This window comes from Anomalospiza imberbis, chromosome 1, assembly GCF_031753505.1.
Source record: "Anomalospiza imberbis isolate Cuckoo-Finch-1a 21T00152 chromosome 1, ASM3175350v1, whole genome shotgun sequence".
NCBI lineage: Eukaryota > Metazoa > Chordata > Aves > Passeriformes > Viduidae > Anomalospiza > Anomalospiza imberbis.
In genome coordinates, this window is record NC_089681.1 from 111,957,066 (window position 1) to 111,981,262 (window position 24,197).

At 40.4% G+C, this 24,197-nt stretch overlaps 1 protein-coding gene across 12 annotated transcripts in view; it reads right to left on the reverse strand.

Annotated features, from left to right (window-relative positions):
- The window catches only part of RBMS3 (RNA binding motif single stranded interacting protein 3), a 703,009-nt gene that overhangs the window by 438,911 nt on the left and 239,901 nt on the right, over positions 1–24,197 (reverse strand). Inside the window, exon 1 of one of the 12 annotated variants that reach the window (XM_068206373.1) lies at positions 1,384–1,913. The exons of 10 other annotated variants lie outside the window; for them this stretch is intronic. In XM_068206373.1, the coding sequence (XP_068062474.1) occupies positions 1,384–1,458 (75 nt within the window). In that variant the 5' untranslated portion in view covers positions 1,459–1,913. Of the gene's footprint in view, positions 1–1,383; positions 1,914–24,197 lie in introns of those variants that run through there. One more of the 12 variants, XM_068206364.1, reaches the window with a different exon arrangement.

Sequence of the window (24,197 nt, forward strand, 5' to 3'; positions counted from 1 at the left end):
GAAAGAAACAGAAGAGCAAGGAAGTGAGAGGTAACCCTGCCATGAATTTCAAGGCTGTAATCATACTGAGTTCTTCTGGTGTCATCACAACTCCAACCAGCCTGAATCACAGTTTTTACAATTAGTTAATTTATACAATGCAGTAGTTGGGCTATAAACGTTAATGGGAAAGTAATTTTTATTAACAAGGAATATAACTTATCCTTTCCCAACTGCAGCGAGATCAACATGCTTCAAACCAAAAGTCTGGAGAAGTCAGCCTCCCTTGTGGCACTTCAGCACACACAGTTGCACACACCAAGTGTCCCATGTGTTAAATTTGCCACAGGAGCACAATGTGTACATTTGCATGCAGTACCATATGCACGTGTGTGTGCCCTGCCCTGGCTTTTCCCTCCTAAAGGATGTTCGTTTATTTACTGAAACTGTTAATCTGGGGCTATGAGGTCACACTTCACCTTGTGAAGTGTGTATTTTTTTCTTTTTCTTCCCTCCAAATACAGTGTCCTGACAGGGCTTGCAAACTTTCAGTTTAGGGTTTTCTTTTGTTACTGTCCTTTGATCACAGGAAATCTTTTCAGAGAGCAGACTATTATACAATGGCATTATAAAAATAAGGCTTTAATTAACTAACTCATGGCCAGGTAGCATAGACTTCACTCAGCCTCTCTAGGAGAGGCCGGCCTGCTTTCCAGTCTGCTGGCATTTTAAAAATTATTAAGAAAAGAAGAAAGAAAACGGAAGCGTCCACGCTTGGATACACTCTCCAAAAGTAGTTACCCTCTATTTCTAGACCTCTTAAATGCAACAGAGTACAGCCATATCATCCTCGATATTTAATGAAATATTAAAACCAGTGCAATGCACTGAAACAAACTCCACCAGGTTTACAGACGGTTAGCTCCGAGCTCCACAGCATCTCCTCCTCAGCCGATTAAAAGTTTGAGTTGCCACAGACAGCTTTTCTAACAGCAAAATGCTTTTAAGCTATGAATAAACTGTAGAGATCACTGGAAAATCCACCAAAAGTGTTTTATGTCCGACGCGGTCCAGAGCAATCTTTATCCCATGCCATAACAAACACACTACCTGCCCGCTGTTACGATAGCGTTAACCGCACTGTTCTACACAAACAATAAAAGGAATTAGCCGACGCCAGCAGCCCTTGGGGAAAAAAAAAAATTAAAAGAAATAAAGAAATAAATGTGAGGGCAGACAGTAACCTTCCTGCCTCTCTCACGCCGGCTTTCTGCCTACCAGCTCAGCTCTGTGTGATACCAAACCCGAGAAAGAGAAAAATCGCCAAAGAGAAGAGGCGAGCCAGCAATTCGCGCGGATCCGCTCTCCATCCCCCGCCAGGCGCCCGGCCCCGCCAGCCCTTACCTTGGTTTGGAGATAGTGGGGGTAGTAGTAGGTGTACTGAGGGTACATTGGCTGCTGGTCCAGGCGTTTGCCCATGTAGCTGGAGTCCTTCTGGCTGGTGCGGGGAACTCGTTGGCAGGGTGTAGTGCCCCAGGGCCTTTCTTCCTCTCACGCCGCTATTCCTGACAGTGCGGGCGACAGAGGAGGCTGCCGAGACTTCCTCGCCGTCTACCGCGCGCTACTTCCAGCGCAGCCAAAAACGCGCCCGCACGAACATATACGTGTGTCTGTGTGTGTGTGCGGGTGTGGGTGCGTGGGTGGGTGGAAGCCCCGTGCCCGGGTGCCCGCGGCGGAGCAGCCCGCCTCCCCCGCTGGCAGCAGCGTGCCTCCGGTGGTGCCCGCTGCCCGGCTCGGGAGGGAACCGTCCTGCGAGCGGAGCCGGGAAGACAGTGCAACTCCAAATCTCCGCAGAGCCGCTCGCTCGCTCGCTCTCCTCGTCCTCTCCTCGGCTCGCCCCGCTCTCGAGCCCTCCCCTCTCGCTTCCCCACCCACCCCCCTTCCAACCAAATAAAAAAAAATGAAAAAAAAGAAAAGAAAAGAAAAGGAAAAGAAAAATAAAGAAAAAAAAAAGAAAATAAAAAAAAAGGGGGGGGGAGGGAAGAGCCTTCCCCAGCCTAGTTGCCTCTGCCTCCTTCACGGAGTGACATGGTGTTCAGGGCTCGTCCTGTCTTTCATTCAAACCCCCTCCGCGCCGCGCCGCCGGTGGGAGGGACCTCGGCGCGCCGCTCCCCCGGGAGGTCGGCGCAGGCCGCGCGGCCGCCTCCGCGCCCCCGCCCGCTCCGCGCCCGCGCCGGACCGGGCAGCGCCGGAAAGCGGCCGTGGGACTCGGGAAATCCTACCGCCGCGGGGCGGGGGACGGGGCAGAGCAGGCGGTTTTATGTGTATGATTTTAATTTAATATATATATGTATTTTAACAAACGGGAGGGGGAAGGTCACGGAGCCTGGTCGCCGTCCGCCCCCTTCAGAAAACTACTCTCCGCACCGTGGTCCGGCACTTCGCGTAGAGGCGACCCCGGGCCAGACATATTAAATACATACTTTGTTTACCCGCTTATATAAGACTTGGTTTATTTAAAGTTGGAACAAAATGGAGGAAAAGGGTAAAGAGGAAATTCGGCCGGCCTGACGGGCGGGGTGCCTTTCCCCAGACGTGTGAAAATACCACAGTGCCACAAAAGTTACCCGCGGCTGCGTTTCCCCCGGCCGGGCTCCCCCGCACGCAGCTGCCGCCGCCCGGGCCCAGGTGAGGGCCAGGTGTGGCCTCCGCGTCCGGCCGAGAGCCCCACACCTGCCACAGATCCCAGGCGTGCAGGACCTGTGTCAGTACCGCGATCCCAAATATTTATCCTCCGAAAGACTCGAAGGAAGAGTCTGTTTTACAACGGGGCTATAAATCATCAGGAAAAAAAAGTGCGTGAATAACAAAATGTTTCCTCTTGTACACAAATCCTAGCGTTTCTCTTTTTTTATAATAACTTCTTTAACATGTCATCAGATTCCTGGGCCTTTCTACAGTGGTTTTGCCTATTTATAAATTTTTGGGGAAAAAAAATGTGGGGAAGCAGTTTCTTTTTGTTTTTATTTAAATCATCCATAGTATGGCAGCAGGATTGTCAGCTGCTGCATTATCAACCAAATTGCTTAAAAAAAAAAAAGGAATTATAAAAAGAATGTCTTTAAAGGGACATTTCTCAAGGCTGGTAGGGCTAAAATTAGACTTGCCAGCTGTGTTTTGGTTTGTGGGCACGTGCTTGCACATGACAGGAACATGGAAATATCACGCTTTACTCTGGCAGTTTGCTGTTCTCATAAGCAGAGGGTTTTGTTATGGATTCCCATAACTGCCCCATAGCCAGTCCAAAAGGGCAGTGCGGGAAGCCATACACAGGCTTAAAATACTGCATATACACTGTGCATGCATCACCAGCCATTCATAATCGTTGGTGCTTAGGTACCAGCCCTCTGCCATACAGTGGGAACACCATGCCATGCAAACACAGGTATTTGCCTCCTGTGGCGGGAGAAAAACTTCTGCAAAAGGAGTGCTCTGTTCCCAGAGCACTGTGCAGGCATTCAGTGGGTTCCTGCAAACCTGGATGAGCCCTGTGGAGCACTACCATTGCCCCAGTTTTCAACAGACTCAGAACAAAAGCCTGGTTGGGTAAACTATTGAGTATTTTCATTCCCTATCTTTAGTATTATCATTCCAAGCTGGCCAGGACTATGTGGTCCCTCTTCTGAGGGTCCCTCTTTTTCATTCATCTTCTCTTCTGAGAAGTGAATTTAGAAAAAGAGATAGGAATGGGAGGAGAAGCCTGCAATCCCCGCCTCCCAACCCCTCGGTTTGTATCACTGCTCAGCTTTAAATACGCTGCCTCTCATTGTAGTGCATGATACTCTTGCTTACACTTTCTTCTCCCCCCCCCCCCCCGGCTTTCCCTGAGGGTGAAATAGACTGTTTGAGAGTTGGGATCTGCAGAAGTGAATAGTGATTACTTGACTGTACATGATACTTTGAGCCGAGACAACTTTCAGATTGTTCTTTCAACTGCCAGAATTAAGTTGTTGTGCTTCTCTCCTCACCTTCTCAATTTTCCCTCAGGATATTAACACAGTTTTTCTTGCTAAGCAGTCTGCTTGTAGACGTGGACGTAACCAGATTTGGGAGAAGAAAGAACCTATGTGTACAGGGTGAAATAAAAGATAAATACTAAAGGAAGCAGAAAGCTCCATTCTGACCAAGAAAGCTACATGAACACGCAAGGTTCTCCATGGTCATTAATTTAAATCCAGGAAGGACTGTTTTGTCTATATCATCTGACTACTGTGAGTATTTCAAATCATGCCATAAAATTTCAACCCAAGATTTCCACACACTTCTCCATCAGATGCACTGGCTAGTAGCTCCATCAGTTCTAGCAACTGAGAAAAGGTGGGAAGCTACAGAAGTGGGACTATTATGTGAGTGGGGAACAGCTCCACCTTTCATCTGCTCTCTCTCAGCAAAAATCTTCAATATGCAGATGCTTTGGATTTCCCTTTTCACCTGTAATCCTGACCAGGTGCTGAGCAGCCTCTGCTGTTTGCTCTGAGTGCTCAGCATCTCGCATGATTGAGCCTTCAGAGATGCAAGACAGAGTGGAGGCAGCAGAAATAGCAATTCAATATAAAAGAGTGGGGGGCCAAGGGGAGAAGACAGGAGGCAATATAGCATAGCAAAAAATGCAAATGAACAGCCACAAAAGCAGATTTAGATAGCATACAGCCTCTGAACAAATGCTAGTGCTGGAAAATGGAAAATTTCCATTTGCAAAATACAGACATCAAAAAGATCATCTGTGACTTGGGAGCACACTGTTTAAATAGAATCCCCTTCATTTTCTGGCCTATGCATTTGAATAACTGAATCCACTTGCAAACTGAAATAGCAGTTTGCCTAGCGAGTGTTAAGTATAAATGTTCCTCAAAAGAAAAGACAAGCTGTTCGATCCCAGTGAGCAACAGTGAGCAACTTCACAACTTTTTTTTTTCTTCCTATGGGAGGGCTCATTATCAAGCCCCAGCCAGTCCCAGCCTCGGGAACCCAGGGAGTGAGCCAGATCCCAGTGCATCTGCAAAGGAACTGCTGCCACTGCTGTCACTGACCTGAGGGCAGATTCAAGAACCAGGTGAGCAGTAAGGATCTCTTCAATGGAAAGTTTAGAATTGAAATGAAATGAAATTAAATAAATGGGAACACATCACCTATAAACTTGACAGCCAAGTGCATTCAAAGACAGGCACCAAAGGATATTAACCCTGCAACAACCAAAGCTGTGGATAAGAAACCTGGAGTTAACCAACAGAAGGGAAAAAAAAAAGGAGGGAAAAAAAAAAAAAGAAGAGACTCATCCTCCTGGCAGCCTGAAGTACAGAAAAATTACATATGTTTGGATGTATTTTTACCTGTCATAGAATGCAGATTTCTTCATTCAGAAAAACTGAGTTAAAAGAAAAAAGCAGATGCCTAGTAGAAAATTCAGGGGCTTTTATTTGATAAAATACAATTCTACGTACACTTTTTCTTTTTTTTTAAATAAGCTTACCTATCCAATTACAACCTTCTAAAGTCAGGTATCAGAGTCAGGGAGCAATTAAAATATTTTATAGCTCCTTGCTCTTGGAAAGCAGCGATATGTATTGTAGAAGATTTAACTTCTGGCAAAATTATGTCAAAATTTTCTAAGTCAGGACTAGAGAAATAGAGATACCACCACCTAAAGCAATATAATAGGTTAAAAAAAAAGAGCAATTATATTTGGCTTACATTTTTTACCCTGTCTCTCTACTTTTATTCTCTTTATTTACTCATTAAAGCTATTACAAAGGAGACCATAGGGATGCTTGACAGCTTGTTTACAATGGATTACAAGAAGAGCACTGATTTTATTTTTAGATCTGTCAGCTCCTTCAGTCCAGCTACCTTAAAGCTTTATTGATGAACACAGAATTTTACTATCAAATGGATCATTTATCAAGCTGATTTACCTAAGGAGAGCTAACCAAGTTTCTAAGAAGGGACATACCCTGGTGCAACCATCAGTAAAGCATTTGATAGCCACAGAGAAGGTTAAAAGACATAGAAGATCAAAACACTTAGCTTAACAATGACAGTATTAAGTGTCTGGGATTGACAGAACTTCTCTGAGTTGGGGGATGCCACTGTTTTCAGGTGCTTTCCTTTCATAAGAGACCAAACACCACTGGCGGTGGCTTTACCCACACACACACCCCCCCCCCTTCACTGCCTTCAAGAAAAAACTCAGCAGGTTTGCTCTTCAACCTTCAGCACTAACCATCACAACAGCACAAAGTCTAGAATTAGACAGAGTTACAGATGACCTAAAGTAAATCTGAAAGAGTTAATGGATAAGATTTTGGACAACAGCAAAGTGTTGCCATCTATCATCATACTTCATTATTTTCACTTTATCATCTTCTATCTTTACTTTATGGCTTAGGGGTTTCCATTAGTCTACTTTTACCTGAACATCCAGTCCTAAAGGAAATCTTTGGACAGCAGCAGAGTGAAAAATTTTAGATGAAAAGTGAACAACAGTGAATATTCACTAAATTGTTTGTTTTCCACCTGATATAATCCCTTACAAGCACAAGCCAGTTAAACTAGCAGTCAGTTGTACAGACAGCCTGAAATTATGCACTAATGTTTTCTTTCTGCAGATGTTAATGGATACGACCAAAGTAAATAATACTTAGTCTTTTGTCTGCAGTCTGTTTCCTACACATCTCTAAACATTTTGCAAGAGCTAATTCATCCTGCAATGTGGAAGAGGATTAAGTAACACAACCAGTCAATGGCAATGCCCCAGTTGTGACAGTAAATGGGGAATTTCTCTCACCCCACAAACCCTCATTGCATGGTAAAAGCCACAGCAAATAAGACCAATGGGGCAAAAGACTGGTACTTTCAGTTCTGTAAGGGATTTATGTGGAGAGAAAGCAGTGCAATGGCAGTGAGTGCATTGTGAAGAAATGGGAGAGACACTGGCTGTAGCATATCATAGAATCACACAGCAGAATGTTAGAGCTTTCAGAAAATGCCAGGATTGTGCACAGGTTAGAAGACATCCCATTCAAAGGTGGCGTATTCCATAGCAACTCCACATCACAAGTCAGTAAATGCTGCATCTGGTCTTGAGTCTAAACTCTTAGGATAAAAAAGGCAAACAAACCCCACCAAACACTATCAGGACTAGCCAAGGCCATTTGTCTCTTGCAGCATATTAACTTAATACTACCAGCATTGGATGTGGTATGGTTCCAGAGGGAGAAAATTCTTCACCTCCCACCTTCCTCCCTCCAAAATCCTGCTTACTAGACATTTTCCCCACCCCTTGTTTACTTAAAATTAGATTGTAATCAGGGAACGTCAGTTTTTTTCTCTTCAGGAAGTTTATTTCTGAAGGTAATGGGGAGATGTAAATATGCTGCCTGTTTACTGAGGCTCATAAACATATACGAACACAGGCAATTAATTGTCACTGAAGGAGTTCCAGCAAACATTGAAAATCCTAGCTTTTTAGGGCATGTTTGACTAAATGTTCACCCATCATGTACTGAATTACTTAGTGAGATATTAATTTTGTGCTCCAGCTGAGGGTAATCACAGAACAAACTGGCATTATTCAAGTTACACTGTGAAATTACAGCAAGGGTAAGCTTAAGAACAAAGGCCAGCAGGAGTTGAGCCTCTCGACTTGAAAGGAATTATCTTTTCCTCTAATTGAAGTGAGGACTGTTTTGTTTTGTTTTTTCTTTCCTTCCTCTTGCTAGATTTCCAGCAACACTCTTTGGCAGAAGGTCTTCTTGCAATGGAATTTTGCAGCCCATGAGCAGGGGCTCATCTGCCTGGGAAAGTTTACTGATGCAATTGCATCAGCATCCTCGACAGCTAGAGTTATATCTACGTAACGCCTCATATGGGCATTCTTCCCTGGGAGTGATTATGCTGGTAAATGCCCCTATTTACACAAGCGCAGACTTCTGGGTCCTGTTTTCCTGCTGGTGCTGCCACTGACCTACACCATGACCTTGGACAAACCCCTTCTCCTACTCCCTCCTCTCTGTCTGTGTCTCATGAGTGTCAACTGGAACTCTTTATGGTCAGAACAATCTCTATGTTTTTACAGTACCACAGGGTAACCTCAATTTTGGTTGGGCACCAAAACAACACAGCAGAAATCTGCAATAATGTATGCAAACAGTTTGTTGTTCTATCATCCAGACGGCTGCTATTAGAGAATTCACTGGCTGTGGCTTTTTTTTTTTTTTTCCATGAGAAAAAGTTAACAATAGGAACGAATGGAGGGTCATTTCAGGCGACATTCCATCGCTATCAAATATAATAGATTCTGCTTTCTCCATACTTTTATCCTCCCCAGCATGCCAAGACACATTTCTATTTGTCTCTTTCATATCTGGCAGGCTTATTTGCCCACTAAGTAACACTTTATCTAATGCTGGCTGTAAATAAGGTCTGAAGGAGCCTTTGCTAACAATTTCTGTTTCATCCCCTAACAGACCCCCTTGTAAAACATGGTACAATTATGGCACTACCCTTGTAATTTTGTCCAAAACTACATTCAAAAGTGTTTGTGAAAATAATTTTTCATTACAACTACTGGAAATTTTATGGTTTTGATGAAATCTCAAAACATTACCTCATTTTTTCAGTTTAGTTCAAATTTGATTTTTTAATTTTAATTTTTCCATTAAAATTCTGCCTTGACTCAACTGCAATAAGTATTTTCCTACTTAGTCCCCCTGAAAAAGGAAAAATCAAAGTCTAAAAAAAGTCTCTAACATATTTTCAAAAATATCTTAAGCAAAAACTCTTGTATCTCTACACATGCAGGAAAATATTATTTAGGAAATATACAAATGAAATACCCCTATTTAAATCAGTCTCTAGAGAAATGTGTTCATCAGTTGTTTGTTTTTAACTGAAATTCATGACTGGGAAAAGCGATCTGCACTTCAGCTTGTGCCAGTAAGCCCTACAGTTATTCTGACTCTATTCAATCCAAAGTATTTTATAAATAAAGAAAAATCACAGGTTGGGAGGAACTGTAATCTTCAGCCATAACAAAATGCTATTCTTTTCCTTCTCACCTAAACACAACTGAGAACTGAAGAGGAAAGCACATAAAAACACGTACTAAGACTGCTAGTGCCTTCTTATCAACATGCAAAGCTTCCGTGAAAGCATTACAAGAAAAAATTGTAAGTGTCCACTAAATATGGAATCAAAAGATTGTGTGTAACGATTCCCAACAGAGGGGGAATTTCTGGCTCTCAAATTCTGTCTCACCAAGATAGGGAGAGAATGCATAGCAAATGGAGCAGTACAGTACTGGGAGTTGGGTAAAAAGTTCCATGTGCAGGTAAGCTGCAGACTTGAACCAATTCTCCGTTTTTCAAATCAGTTCATTCTTTTATAGGAATAATGGCTTTTTTTTTTTTTTTGTAATGGACAGCTTCCATTTACCACAGAACCAATGCAGCCTGCCATGCAAAATGAAACCTTATGTCACACTAGATTACTGTCCATCATAACCAAAGAAAATGTATTGAACTGAATATATTTGGTTCAGGAAACCCGTATTTTGTCAGCTGCAGTATAGCTCATTGTCCACTAAACAGTACCAAGCCCACTCTGAACAGAGCACACTGTAAAAATGTTTCACCTCCTAATCCTGAACTTGTACACTTGCCAGAACAGAAGGGAGGGTAATACCTGACATCTAACAAAAACAGGGTTAGGACTGACACTTTGCTGTACCAGAAAAATTCTTTGGGTAAGAGATCATTTATTTCCTGCAAACAGACAAATGCTAATTACAGCTCAAATCTGCCCTCTTTTTCCTCTACAATTTCTTTTTTCTTTTGCTTCCTCCTCTCCTTTGTGCATCCTTTCTTCATTCTTGTTCATCAAATATTTTTGCCTTCAAAAAATCTCATCAAATCTCTACATTCTCATTCATCTGAAAGTTATCTGTCTTGAGAATAATTTTTCTGCCTTCTTTTATGTATTCCAGCTGGAGTTTTTAATAAAGCACAAGGACTCAAGGCTACTGTATTTTTATTAGGAGATGGTGGAAACTTTATAGTGATTTCTATTCACATTCAGCAAATGTTCATCCCTATTGTTCTAGCCTATTTACCGCTCCCAACATCCTATTCCCAAATAGTTTTCACTCTGTAATCCTTAATCTGTTTTGTTTCCTCTTTATTTCTGTCCCTGCCTAACTGCTTATCTTGCCAGCATAAGCACTTTCTTTTTCTCAAATTTTTTCTCCATTATTTTTTCTCTTGCCCCCATTCCTCAGCCACAGATGCTTTAGGCTCCACTTTCTTACTTATGTTGCAGTTCTTTGAATATAGAACAAAAATATTCGCGGGGGGGAAAAAGATACCACTGCGCTATTCTTTTTAACTTGGAAATCCATCCTACTAGATGGGAAGAGAGAGCAGTGTGCCATAAACATCTAAATTCATGTCAGCTGAGGTGCCTTGGCAGGGTTGTGGACAGAGGTAAAATAAAGTGGAAGGTGAGAATATTAAGTTCATTAACAGAGCAAGAACTGGGTTTCACAAACTGAGGATCCAATCAATCTCACCTCTTACTGACTTGTTTTCAATAAAGGTCTTTAAAGACATTTCTGCTAAGTACAGATGTACACAGGTTCCCTTCTCCTCACAATTGCAAGTTGTACACCCCTGACATCACCATGCTTGTCTTTTCAGGATCCTATGGCAGAAAAACATATATCAGCTTAAAACCTTAAGAGCAATCTTTGCCAAAGAATTCTTACCTCATACAGCAGGGTAAGAATTACAAGCAGAAACCACTGAAAGTGAGTAGGAGTTAAATATTAATCTTTTGATATAGTTTTTCAGATGAAATACTGACACAAATTCAGCTTGCAGATAAGTTGCACTTTGGCCATTTGGTACATTCCCACCAAGCAAAGGTAGATGTTTCTGTACTATGAAGAGCTTGTAAGAGAAAAAAAAACCCAAAAAATAACTTTATTTAATTTAATTGTATTTTAGCAATAGATTTTTTTTGTGCTATTCAATTACTTTAATTTTTACCAGAAAAATTTTTACTTTAATTTGTTTTACCAGAAGGGCCAGGAGTGTTCTGTCCCTATGGGGCACATATTGAAATTTCCCATGGTCTCACATTCATTGGAGTGAAACACGGGTTTTTCAGAACTCTAGCACTGCAGCCGAATATTTCCATCCTGCAGATTGCATCCTCCCTTCGAGCTCACGATGAGAAATTTGAGTCAAACCATTTGTCCTTTTCCTGTTTCTCAAGATACAATTTTTTTACCTGTGTTGGAATAAGGTGGTGCCAAATGAAGACAAAAATAGCCAAGCTCATCCAGCTCCTTCTTCTTGGATAGTGGCTGAAAGAAGCCTGAAGGAAGGCAAGGTTCCTTAGAACATGTGGAAGAAGGACCAGAAATTTGCCCAAATGGGTGACTCATTCTGCTAGGGATATACTTTCTACCTTTTTTGTGAAAACTTTCCAGGTTTGGCCACATGGGAAACACTTGAGTAGGCACAGTCCCTGCATCCTCAGCATATATCTCCCTAAAGTCCCTATACCTGCTTCCCTCCCAGCTTCCATAGACCTCTGCAAGACAGACACGGAATGTCACCTTCCTCCCAGGAACAGGAGCTGTACAGAGCAGGAGGCAGGAATGACAGGCATAGCAGGAGATGCTGGCACATAACTCTAGCAGTACTGTGAGGTATTGCACTGTCTCTGCTGAGCTGTTGGGGTGCTGCCTATCACTCACTGAGATGAGGAGGTGTGGAGGAGGGAGCACAAAAGCAGACTGAGGAGTGAGAGAGGGATGTGCCTTGGTTACAGGGGGAGTGAAGACAATACATCAAGGCACTGGTGTTATAAAAGGACCCCAGGGTGAGCAAGCATTACAGTCTGAGGTGGAAAAGAATGAAATAGGGATTTCAAAATACCTGTGGAAAATGGGACCTGAGGTTAAGAATCAACTAAAATTGAGAATGAAAAACCGTAGTGATGGCAACCAGGTAGTCAAGACGATCCAAATTGAGTAGGAGGGCTAGGCAGGACATGAGAGGAGCCAAAATGGGTGAGAACAGAAGGGCACAGAGACATGCAAGGCAAAAAAGAGGACAGCCCTTTTCCCTCTGCATCCTGGTAACCCCCAAATTCCTGACATTGACCACTCCTCCGTTGTCAACAAAAATCATCTACACCCAGCTGCAAAGTAGTCCAGCCCCTTCTAGCATTGGTCCACACAGACTATTAAAATCTAATGCTGCCAGACTCTCCATGTCTCTGTGATAAATAGAAAGATTTCAACCTTGCTGACAATCCATTTGTCAATATGCCATGGGATGGCATTTTCAGGTTCCTTTATTTTTTAAAGCCAGAACCTTTTTCACACATAAATTAAATTAAAAGAACAAGTGGGAAAATTCCATACGATCCCACATTTAAGGTTAATGAGTAATGGCATAATTATAATGAATAATAAAATGATAACGAGTGTTCACAGAGAAGCCCATTATAACTGCATAGACAACCATTATTCTGTAATTTTATACCTTTTGAACATGTAACTTTGCAACCTTAATGCTTTTTTAACATTGTTTTTTGTCTGTGTAATTATATATAACAATCTCCAGACACCATCTGCAGTCTTCATATTTCCTTGATACCTTTCAAACAAAATTTTATACTGAGTATGAGAAGAGGCAACTGATTATCTCACTGAGCAACAGCCAGGAGATAGTGGGGGATGCATTTGGTTGTTGCCTTTCTGCACATTCATAATTCCTATCTCAACAGCTGGGACCATGTTACAAACTCTTGGGTTTGGTTCATCTTTTTTAAAGCCTCCATTTTTACAACAGTTTTCTAAATATTTTCTGATTTTTCTGATTCTGCAGTTCACTTCTCCCATTGTTCTAACAGTGGAAGCCAAGTTAACAAGGTTTCAGGACACAATTAAATACTTTATTTTATTCAGTTAGGGTTGTGTCTGAGAGCAAGGCATCAACCATTTCCTTCATTCCTTTCCATCCGACACTGTACCGATTTACCCTAGTTTTGTGTGCTGTCCTTCACTGCTGGACTCCTGCTTAGACACAGTACTAGGCACATTTTTTAATTGGAAAGAGGCATTGCATGCTTACAGACTATCATCATATTTCAAGTTTACTGCTAGGAAAAGCCAATATTAATAAGGGCTGGTTTGCATTTCTTCAGGCATTACATATTTTAGCTGCAAATGTCAGCTTTTAGCAAGCTCTTTAGCTCTTCTTTCCAAAGTATAATAATAATAATAATAATAATAATAATAATAATAATAATAATAATAATAATAATAAATGCCCCCCCATAGGACTGTCCCAAATCCTTGTCACTCAAGCAACTCTGGGTCACCTTAAAGCCACTGCAAGTCCCTGAACATCTGCATTATTCAGACTAGATTCCTAATGTGTACCGTATAGCAACGACCGCTACACTACCTGCATGCTTATATGCAGGTGGTTCTCTTGGCAGCTGAGACTTCTGTTTGGAATAAAAGAAAAAAAAACCTGTTTGTAGTAAAGAGCAGACACTTTGGGGGGCCAGCTCAGTGAGCTGACTACCTGTGGAGCACACATTCTCATTTCCAGCCGCATGACCCTGAAGCAGTCATTGCAGTCTGAGTGGAGAAGGGGAGTTAACACTAAATAATATTAGATAAGAGTCAATCTCTAGTCAGCACTCTTCAAACAGCAAGAGAAACATGTCTTAGGTATAAAGTGAGAGATCAAGTAGGAGGTAACAGTAGTGAAGAATGATAGGGCAAATGAAAGACCCACTCTGCATGCTTCTCTGAATTGATCTTTTCTATTATTAGATTTTTGGCTATAAGAGAAAGGTGATGGATCCTATGCTCTCAGTGCCACAGCAAGTCATTCACTTGTTCTTCAGCATCACTAAGAGCAGTATATGAACTTCAGCAGATTTATGTATCTATTTTATGCAATAATTTAGTTGCTGCCTCCTTGCATGTGGGAAACACAGTAACACCTAATTCAAGAACTAGTCTTGTAACAGTACTAATTAGCAAGACAAACAAAAAAAAAAAAAAGAAAAAAACAATCAGGTGATGTATGGATACTTAGTTGTATAACTCCTACAGAGATGAATGAAAACAGATCCTCTAATTTCCAACATGCTGCACTGAAAAGGACCATCTCTGAACTGAAATGGTGGATGGCTCCCTATGTACAAACACTTACACACACATGTAACCCATGATCCAAGTACGCTGGTAGATGACAGGGTGCCATGGCACACTTGGTCCCACAGGACTGTCTGGAAGCAGTTGGACCTGATTAAGCTGAACTCCCTCTTAAACATCACAATAATTTCTTGTACCAGCTATTAAAACCCACTTGCAGCAGTGGATTTTGCAAGCTGCACACCCTGTCACTCATTCCAGCTCCCCTAGGAGCCCTGGAGCACCTGTGGCTCTGCTTGTATGTGGCTCTGGAATACCTTCACTGCTCAGTCCCCAACTCTGGCCTCCTCCTTAGAGCTGGTGGTTGTTGCACGTCTGCCAGCATGAATACCAGCAGCTTTTGGCCGGGGAAGAGGTGTTATACCAAGCCTGGGATTTCTGGAATATGATACTAGGATTTCTACATTAGCCCGATGGAGCTTCTGAATTTCCACCTTAGCCACTTTATATAACACAACAGAAAGTATATTAAAAGACAAGTTGCAAAGTTAATAGCTAAAATTCCTGGAGCACTGGAATTAAGACTGCTTATTCCACCGTAACTACATCCTTGAGTCTCTTCCTTTGAAAAAAATCTGCAGAATTGCATCTAATTCTAATGAGAGGCCCCTTGCCTTGTTCTCAATGTTGAATGGGCACTGCTAGCCATACGACAAAATATTTCATATTTTATTTTCTCATCACTTTTTAATGCCATACCATATTTCCTGTACAGCACTCAAATTCTGCTCTGAAGACAGAATTATTAATGTTTGCATAGATTCTCAAGCAGTTTTTTTTTTTTTTTTTCACTATAGTGACAGTGTGCTTTGTAACACATGTAAATTTATCTTCCTAATGCCTGAGGAGATGGAGAACTATGTTCATCTCCCGCTAACAAGTAGGCAACAGAGGCACATACAAAATTCACCAAAAAGTCAGTGCTGGATTTTAGTGCACATTTTAAGGAAGGGCCTACATTTTCTGAATATTGTGTATCATATGGCACAGTTCTGCTCAAAGCTCAAGCTTCTGCCAGTTGTCAGCCACAGAGTGACCAAACAGAGTGACCAGTAGCAACAAAACCTTCCTGTCCTCCCCTATGGGATTGGCCCACCAAACTGCAGCAGTGAGCCTCATGTATATGCTGGCAGCAGAGAGACTGCTGCTCCAAGCCCCAGACCCGCATGCTAATCTCAATCTTCTTGCTCAGTAAACTTAATCCTACTCTTACAGCAACTGAAAAGAAATATTCCTAATGGGAAAGGATGGGAAATCTTAACAATAAGTAGTTCCATCAATCCTTTTCTATATATAAAATTAATGATACTGAATTGTAAAATTATCAGAGAATGAAGCAATAATTTTATGAAATAGAGAGTTAAAATAGACTCCAAAGGATTAACATCCACAGTAGATTATCCCTTCCATACTAAATTGGGTAATGGATTTCACTGAATGGGATATTTCTTTATAGCAGAAGCATGAGATATTCTTTCAAAAAAGATCTGTAATATCTTACTTTACATATGATTTGTGTTTTCTTTTGCTAATTCCTTCAGTCATTTAGAAGTAGAGATCTTGACTGATGACACAAGTGCATATTCTTGTTGAGATATATTAATATAATGGGGAGGAACACACAAGCCACACATGATCTTCTTTGGTAAGAAAGAGCAGAGGTCTCCACGTGAAGATTTCTGGTCACTAATGGAGTATGGTAGGACACAAGTAGGTAAAAATAGCAGTGTGGTTAAGATACTGGACTAAACTTGGAAGCTATCTTCTGGTTCCTGGCTCTGCTGCAGACATCCTGTGTGTCCTTGGATAGATGCCTCTTGTGAGGCTAATTTCATTTATGTGCTCATGTACATAGTAATGAGCCTCATAAACACCCTATAAATATAATCACTTGAAACAATTTTTAAGGTACAATCTCTCATACTCAGTGAGGGATTTCATATTCTCCTGGGAAATGAAAAAGTGTTTTCTAGGCTAAAGGCATTAGACTGGTTTGGAGCCATCTCTATTTCAGTGGCATCTGTGTGCACATTTAGATTTGGCACATGCAGACGTTTATTTAAAAAAAAAAAGTCTGTATTATTTGCACTATTTCTCTTTTTCTTTCTCAGACTGGGATTGTTCCTATTTATAGGAACTCAGACTGTAGGAAGCAAGGAGAGACTTACAGATGACGATATCTTTGAAATATGTACTGGCTCCATGTAGTTTTTGTTCAAAATTCTTGGAAACATCCTGTAAAAATATGTGTGCATGCACAACAGTTGTGATTATTCACATAGACTGCACTGTAAATCACAGATTCATTCGTACATCTGGAAGTTACACATCTCCCCACACACAATATGCACAGCTACACAATTCACAAGTAAATTTCTACAGGAAGGGTGGTCCTAGAGCAAAGGCAGATCTGCCAAATCTGCTAATCAGTGTGATATTTCACCATTTCTCGTGCAAGGTACACCTTTACTGTTTCAGGGGTTTTTTTGGTGCCCTGGCAGTCTCTGTTACAGACATCCAGAAAGGCCAGATAAAAAACTGCTGCTCACAGCAGGTCTGCTTCAGGTGGGCAGCAAATGCAGTACACCATGGACCCTGGGACTAGTCAGCAAACACAAACCATGTCAAGGTTAGGCCACCACAGTGTTCCTAGTTTTGTTTGTGCATCCTTATTTAACCACTTCCTTTTCAACAAGAATTATCTCCTCCAATATGTATCTTTGCAGTTGTTGACCCTCTGTGGCTTATATGAAGCATAATGTATCAGGAAAAAGAAAATTATGCAAGTAAAGATTTTAAGTCTATATCTATCATCTACACCTATGACTTTGTAAAAATACAACTATCTGCTTTCCAAGGTAGACATGCCTTACTTGGGATGGGTCATTATAGAAACCTCTTTTTTTCTTTTTTAAAAAATTTAATATATCCAGTTAAAAAGCCACGCATATGGAGTAATTTCTCTATGGATCATTTATGGGCAAAACAGAGTCCAAGTCTGAAAATTCACCCCATCAGGAATATGTTTGCCAAAAACCAAAGAGTTTAATATTATTAAAGTATGACAGAAGATACTCTTGATGATAAGCCAGGAACTAGTGTTCATTATTAATCCGTAAATTAACTACTGTTGCCCTTAAATCTCTATAGCATTCCTTGCATCATGTTACTGTTTTCAAAGAACTAGAAATGCCAATACCTTAATGAATCAGACTACTACCAAATAGTCTAAGATTGTTAGAATACAAAAAAAAATTGCAATTCCTAATATAAAAGGGAGCAGGCAATAAGACAAAATCAAGGACACAAGCAAAAGAGACCTGCTGTCTCCAAATAAAAAGCATCAAGGTGCAATGCAGCTAAAAAATCTGTGACTGCGGCTTCTACAAGAGCTGATAATTCAAATGTGATCACTTACATATAATCTATAAAAGCAAGTGCATAACTACAGGGACAGTTTGATAGTTACAGGGGGGTTTAATATTTTTTTTCCCGGATGGGAGTCATTGTGTACTACAGTTACCTAAGTGAATTCAAGGTCATTTAAGGGCAAAGATACATTTCTGGAGCTACTCCTGCTGTCTGATCTGTCAAAGAATTAACAGCCTTTGCAGTTAGGAACAGAAGCCTTACCAAGTAGGATCCTTTTCTAAGGGAAAGGAAAGAAGACATGAAATTAAGAACCAGGGCCTCTCAGGAATGGCCTGAGCTATTTGTTAAATGCCTCAGCACTGAGATGTCCCAGTAACAATAAGGCTGTGGCAAATCAAGAATCTTGACACTCCCAAGAACTTGTGAATTCTGGCAAGTAAGTTATGTCTGGGGAGATGAAGTGAAGTGAGGATGTACTAATTGTCACATTGCAGTATCATAACATTATGAATAACATTCATAATGCCATCGGATAGCTTCCAAAAGAAGATTCCTGATACAGCAAAAAACTGCCCCTAATATTGGCTCATATTTTATTAAAGCTGAGGATACAGTGACAGCTCAACAGTAAAATGTATGTAACAATTACTCAATAACAGGTTGTATAGAAGGCTTCAATAGTTTCTTGCTTGTATCCTTTGGGCTTTTTTTTTTAATCTTTTTTTTTCTTTTTTGTCATGTAATGACAAGGACATTGCTCATGTTCACTGAAATACCTCAAAATATACAAGCTGTGATCAGTAACACATTTATCAGCCTCTCACACTGCCCTTATATTGCTATTTTCTATTTTTCAGGGAAATACATTCAAGACACATGCACAGAGTAAATCCAAAATGAGCCTTAAATAATCTTGTTCAGGGCAACAGAGAATAATGAATGTGTCTTCAATGAGGGGCATAATTACAACAAGCTGTCAAAGGAAACTTTAAGAAGGTTTGGGGGCAGGGGGAATTAAAAGCTATTTACCTCTATCAAAGCAGAATGAATAAGGGTAATGAGTAATAACCCTGAGAAAATGACAACAAAGGGGAACAGTCTCAGCACCATGAGTGGGAAATTAATCAAGTTCCTCTTTTGTTAACAGGTGTTACACAATAAATTCCCTGTGTTCCACCCTGAAAAAGCATCCTTAATACCAGAAAAGAAAAAGTTCTAAGAAGTAAACAAAAAAAATGCTACCTTGTCCTTACAATACATCACTGGCAAATGTCTCAAAGAATCTTTTAGTTCAATACAGTAAAAGAAATACCAAACCTCAGTGTTTCATGGCATTTAGGTTTAAAATTATGGGGAAAATCCAGTGTCCTAAATTAACAAATAGGCAATGGATGCATGACTAGGAGAACCATTTGGACAACACCAAATAATTTGCAGGAAGGACAAGGTAACAGCTAACAAAGCCCCAGTGTGCCTACTAGAGACAGACAAGCTTGGATATCTTGATTACACCTACCACACCTCAGTCTCTTAAGCCAGGGAATACTTAGTTCAAGTCAGAGCAGCACAATGCAGTTGTGTAAACAGAAGACTGAAAATCAGGAAATCCTTAGTTCTAAAATGGGATCCAACTGTGCCCCTTTTTCCTGTCCACAAAAAAGTTAATGAAGCAGCCTAAGCAACCCGCCCTATCCTCTCTCCTGGACAGAAATAGGAGTGTGTAACTGCCAGTCTCAGTGAAGTGCTGGGAAAATTAACAGGGATGGATTGAATAAATTCACATCTTTAACATATTCTGAGGAAGCATAGGCTCCATAAGAACTAAATATTATTGAAATACTGAGTAGAAGATCTTTTCAAGGGGAAATTACTACATTTCCTTTCCTTATGTATCGATTACTCATTAATGCAGCAAAACTGAGAAAGATCAGATTTGACAGTTCTCAAGGAATGGTTTTCACTCTTACATATGCTTTTGATTTGACACTACAAATAAAAATGTTATTCAGTAGACCCCAATCCTCTTCCAAAACTACTCCTGAGGGCCACAATTTTAAGACTTTCTGTGCAAATTATCTTCTCTAATGTCCATTCCAGCTTAATCTTGCGTACTTATATGTACTTGAGAAATAGCATGCACAAAGATTTCTACTGCTGCTTCTTGTAAAAGTATTTGAAGACAATTTGTTTAGACACTTTAATTTCAGAGATTTTGAAATATGCTTTGCACCTTCAGATTTATCTCAACTTCTAAAAATATATTTATATTTATTGAAAGAAATATAAAAACCCTGAAAAACAAAGGTTATTTCTAAGCAAAAAAAAAAAAAAAAAAAACAAACCAAAAAAACAGCAAAATAACCTCCAATGCCAACAGTATTAAATGTTCAAATGTTCTGTATGTAAAAGCTAATATGAATGCCCAAGAGCTCTGTGCATTGAATGCAAAGCTGTGGAAAACAGAGATGATGGTATTATATCAGATCATGGAACTGTGAGCTTAAAAAAAGTTCAGAAAGCAGAAACACAAGAGGGACAATGGTAAGGTCAATTTGCCCTTTATATCAAATGACATATTTACAAATTGCAGTACATAAAAGTTTAAAGAAACTCAACCAACTCACAAAAAAAGAAAAAAACAGAAATTAAAAGAAAAAAACCACACATAAAAAAAACCCCAACCAACCCACTCAAAAATAAACCAATACCAAAACCTAATAACACAGCACCACCTTTTCTTCACTTTTTGCACTTAGGCAACTGATGTAGTTGCATTGAGGGATGTAGGTAGATGAATGGCAGTAGGTATTATAAATGAGACTGAATAGGAGGGCAGCATTTGGGAAAGACCCTCTAGAAAGAAATGAGCTGTGTAGAGAAAACATGAGAACCTTTCTGCAGAATACAAGGCACTAAATTGCATTTGAGTTTTGCTCTTCTTTCAGAAGCTATTCGAAAATAAAAAATGTTCTTTGAGTAACCATAAATAATTTCTTTAAAAGGACAATAATCCTGTACAAGAAATCTCAGTGTCAAGGTCTAAAGAGAAAGAAAGGGTTCTAGAAAGCACAAAGTCCAATTTACTTGCCAGCCAGGCACTTTTCTCCTCCATCTGTTTTAGAGAATCTCCCCCTAAAAACTTTCACAGCTTTTTTATTATGCACTTTTGCTTCATGGTGAGCAAATACAATTAAAAGCAATGGTATAAAAATGTGAGAGTCATGAGCCTTGGAAAAGTCAGTGAACCTTGCAGCATATTTAGCCCTTAAGTGAGATTTCACATGGACATATACAAGATTTAGATCATGTAATAAATTGTTTTGTTCAGAATAAGACAGGAAAGTTGATCCAATCACACTAAATCCTGAAGAACCAATTTGTCTGGAAGCACACAAAAAGAAATCTCCTTTACCCAAACAACATGCTTAGAATGCATTCCAAACTTCCTGTGTGTCATTGGCCATGCTGAGCAGACAGGGCTATGATTTCTAATCTAATCAGCCTCAGAGTGACTGTGAAACCAACAGCTGTGTCTGAGCAATCGGAAAAATAGATACACAACAAAGGGGACGACCATCTCATCGGGGCTTCTCCCTCAAGTGCATAAACTCAGCTTCAGTGGAAAGTATAAATATTTCATTCACTATTTTGTACTGTATTCCTCCTGGGATTTGTGCTCCAACTAGTTTCTTTTAAAGGTGCATTAATGTCTTCTTTTAACAGCATCCCTTCTAAACTTTTCCCCTTGCTTAATGGGCCTGAAGGGATTAAACCCTTAGCAGAAAAATGCATCTGTTGTACATAACATCACAGTATTAGACTATCATAATACCAACTCATTTATTCTCATTTTGTGGAAGTATACCTTCCCTTGAGAATGATGCTACAGGGTATATTTCCTTCCTGATGCTTCCTTTCATGTATTGTATGATGTTAAGGAGAAACACTTGTATTCAGACATCAGAAGCCCAAGGCCCACTTTTTGCCTTGCATTTTGAGGCCACATTATGCCAAAAAGGTATCTAGGCTGGCCAGCAAAAAGCTCCAGAAATTCTGCCTGTCTCGGTGAATATGCATTGTATGCTCTTTGTGCTTGTCACAGCTCTGGACACTGACCAGACAGACCTGAGTAAATTTGCTTTTGATTTAGGTGACCTCCTTCCTCTGCATCAATTTAAGAAAGCTGAGCTTAACATGTCAGTGAGGTCAGCTGTGGTCTAACTACTCGAACACATACCATAATAGCAAACACCAGTCTGAACAGTGGTGCCATTTGTCTTGGACTGGCCAAGGCTTTGTCTATGCAGTTACAGCTTCCATAGTCCTTTGGCTTTGCATTACATAGGATTCCCTGCAAGTGCATCATAGCCTCCATCAAGACCAGGTCTCAAAAACAGCCTTGAAACCAAGAAATCAGAGGGACTACAGGTAAAAACTGGTAACTACTCTCAGTTACTTTCGTAACTTAGCTTTGGCAAACTTGGCAAAATTTATAGTTCACCTGAATGGAAAGATGTTACTTCATCTGTAAACTAACTTCACTTTAATCCAGATAAAAGAACTTGTGTATATCTTGTGCCAGGAGGAAATGTAAGATGAACATTTTCCTACTAGGGCAAGAGAGGAAAGACGGTCTTAGGCAAAATTTTCCAGGGGCAGTTTTGAAGTAACCATTTTTTGAACTGAACAGAGAAGAATGTTTAGTTCTCTTAGCTAACATGATAGTGATCAGGAAGAAATATAGAGCCAATATTTAATGGTTCAAATGGAGACGCTGGCAAGGATCTGGCTTAGAAAGAGACAGATCTGCAGAGGTTTTGACTCAATATTAATCTCTGTTGAACTGAAAACCCTAAGTGCTGGAAAAGGAAAAGGTACCAAATTTTCCTGTTTCTTCATGCTAGCTTACTTGCTGGATCCTACGCTCTTCCAGGTTTAAAGGCAGCCATCAGTATTACCTTAGCAGAAAATGAAGATGTCTGGTAAATAACAAAGGCAGAGGATGAAGGGGTCACTCAGTCAGAAAGCGGATTATGCAGCCTGCAGTATGCTTGCAATGTGACAGACTTCCTTAAGTACACAAGTGTGTTAATCAATAGTTAGGATCTATCTGAATGTGTAACTAGCTTCACCTTTTGAGAGCTCATATTATCCAAGAGGGGGGTTAATGAATATTAGCACAAAACAGAACCATGGTTGCAAAATCCTAAAATGACAGGGAGAGGAAAATAACACCAACTTGGAATCATTGCGGGCTTAGCTGCTGAATGATGCTGAGAAGGGCACAGTCCCTGTTGACTGAAACTAGAGATGAATTCAAGCCACACAAATTCCAGCTCAATTTCAGACTTGCCATTTTTTTTGCAACCCTGCACAAATCAGCAGTCTTCTTGACTGGACTGCCCTTTCTGTCCTTCTCAGTGCAAACAGTGGAATAGTCTGCTCTGCCTAATGCACAGAATTACCAAGGAAGAAAAGGGTGCTTCTTATCCCTTTCCATGACTTTCCTGTTTACTGTAAAGCTTCCCCTATTAGCCAGAATATGTAAATGCATTTGACTTCCATATTGCAGCGATATATGGTTGTATAGTCCTTCAGTCTGGTTAGCCTTCCCAGTTGTCTTTCATCTTCCCTGCATAGCATCTGTTTTTCAAAGACAGATTCTCTGCTGTTGTCTTGGGACAACGCTGGGACATCTTCCCCGAGGAAGACATTTTGTTGCTGTTCTGCTTTGTGTAAATTAGCAGCGACATCTTCTGAGATTTTTGCTAAACCTTTGGGGCTGTTTTTCCTTTGCAAGGTGTCTGAGTAAAGTGTCAGCTCTATTTTCACACTGGACAGCAAACACATACAGTTTTGTTGGTGCTTTCATTATGCTGAACTATGTAAAAACCAATGCACAGTGTTAAAGGCAGAGCATAACAGAACTTAGTAGCCTCAGCCTCTGAAGCATTTTCATGTCTGTTTATCTCAGAATACAGATAGAATATCTTAGGGTGGCAACTGTTACTAGATTCTCTTTTCCATATCACTGTTACACGTGCAGAAAAAATACACAGCCCTATTGTGAGATTTTGTGGTCTGTTTTACTTTACCCTCAGCTGATAGTTCTCATTTATTTCTTGACATCACAGTATATCTAATGTGGAAGCTCCTGAGACTAAGAACTTTAGTAGGACATAAAAATTGACTGGTTTTGGTCCTTCCTCCATTATGGAGAAATGTTCAATTAGAAAGCCCCCAAAGACACCAAATCTTTAACCTTTGGCATCTTGGCACTTTTAGAAAATTAACTCATTTTGAATTGTCTCTTGTTAAGCTTTGAGGATCAAATTTGCTTATCAGTTTTAAAATTATGAATACATTACTCTCTCTCTCAAATTTCTTTTACATCCATAGAGCTGTCCATACTCCTAATAAATCTGAGCTGGATCCAAGACTATATTGATCTTCAGACACTGGCTGTGTATATTAATCTCCGCTATTTTTCTCAGAGTGTATTTCACTCATTGATGAGGTAATTGGACCACTGGGCAGGTATAAT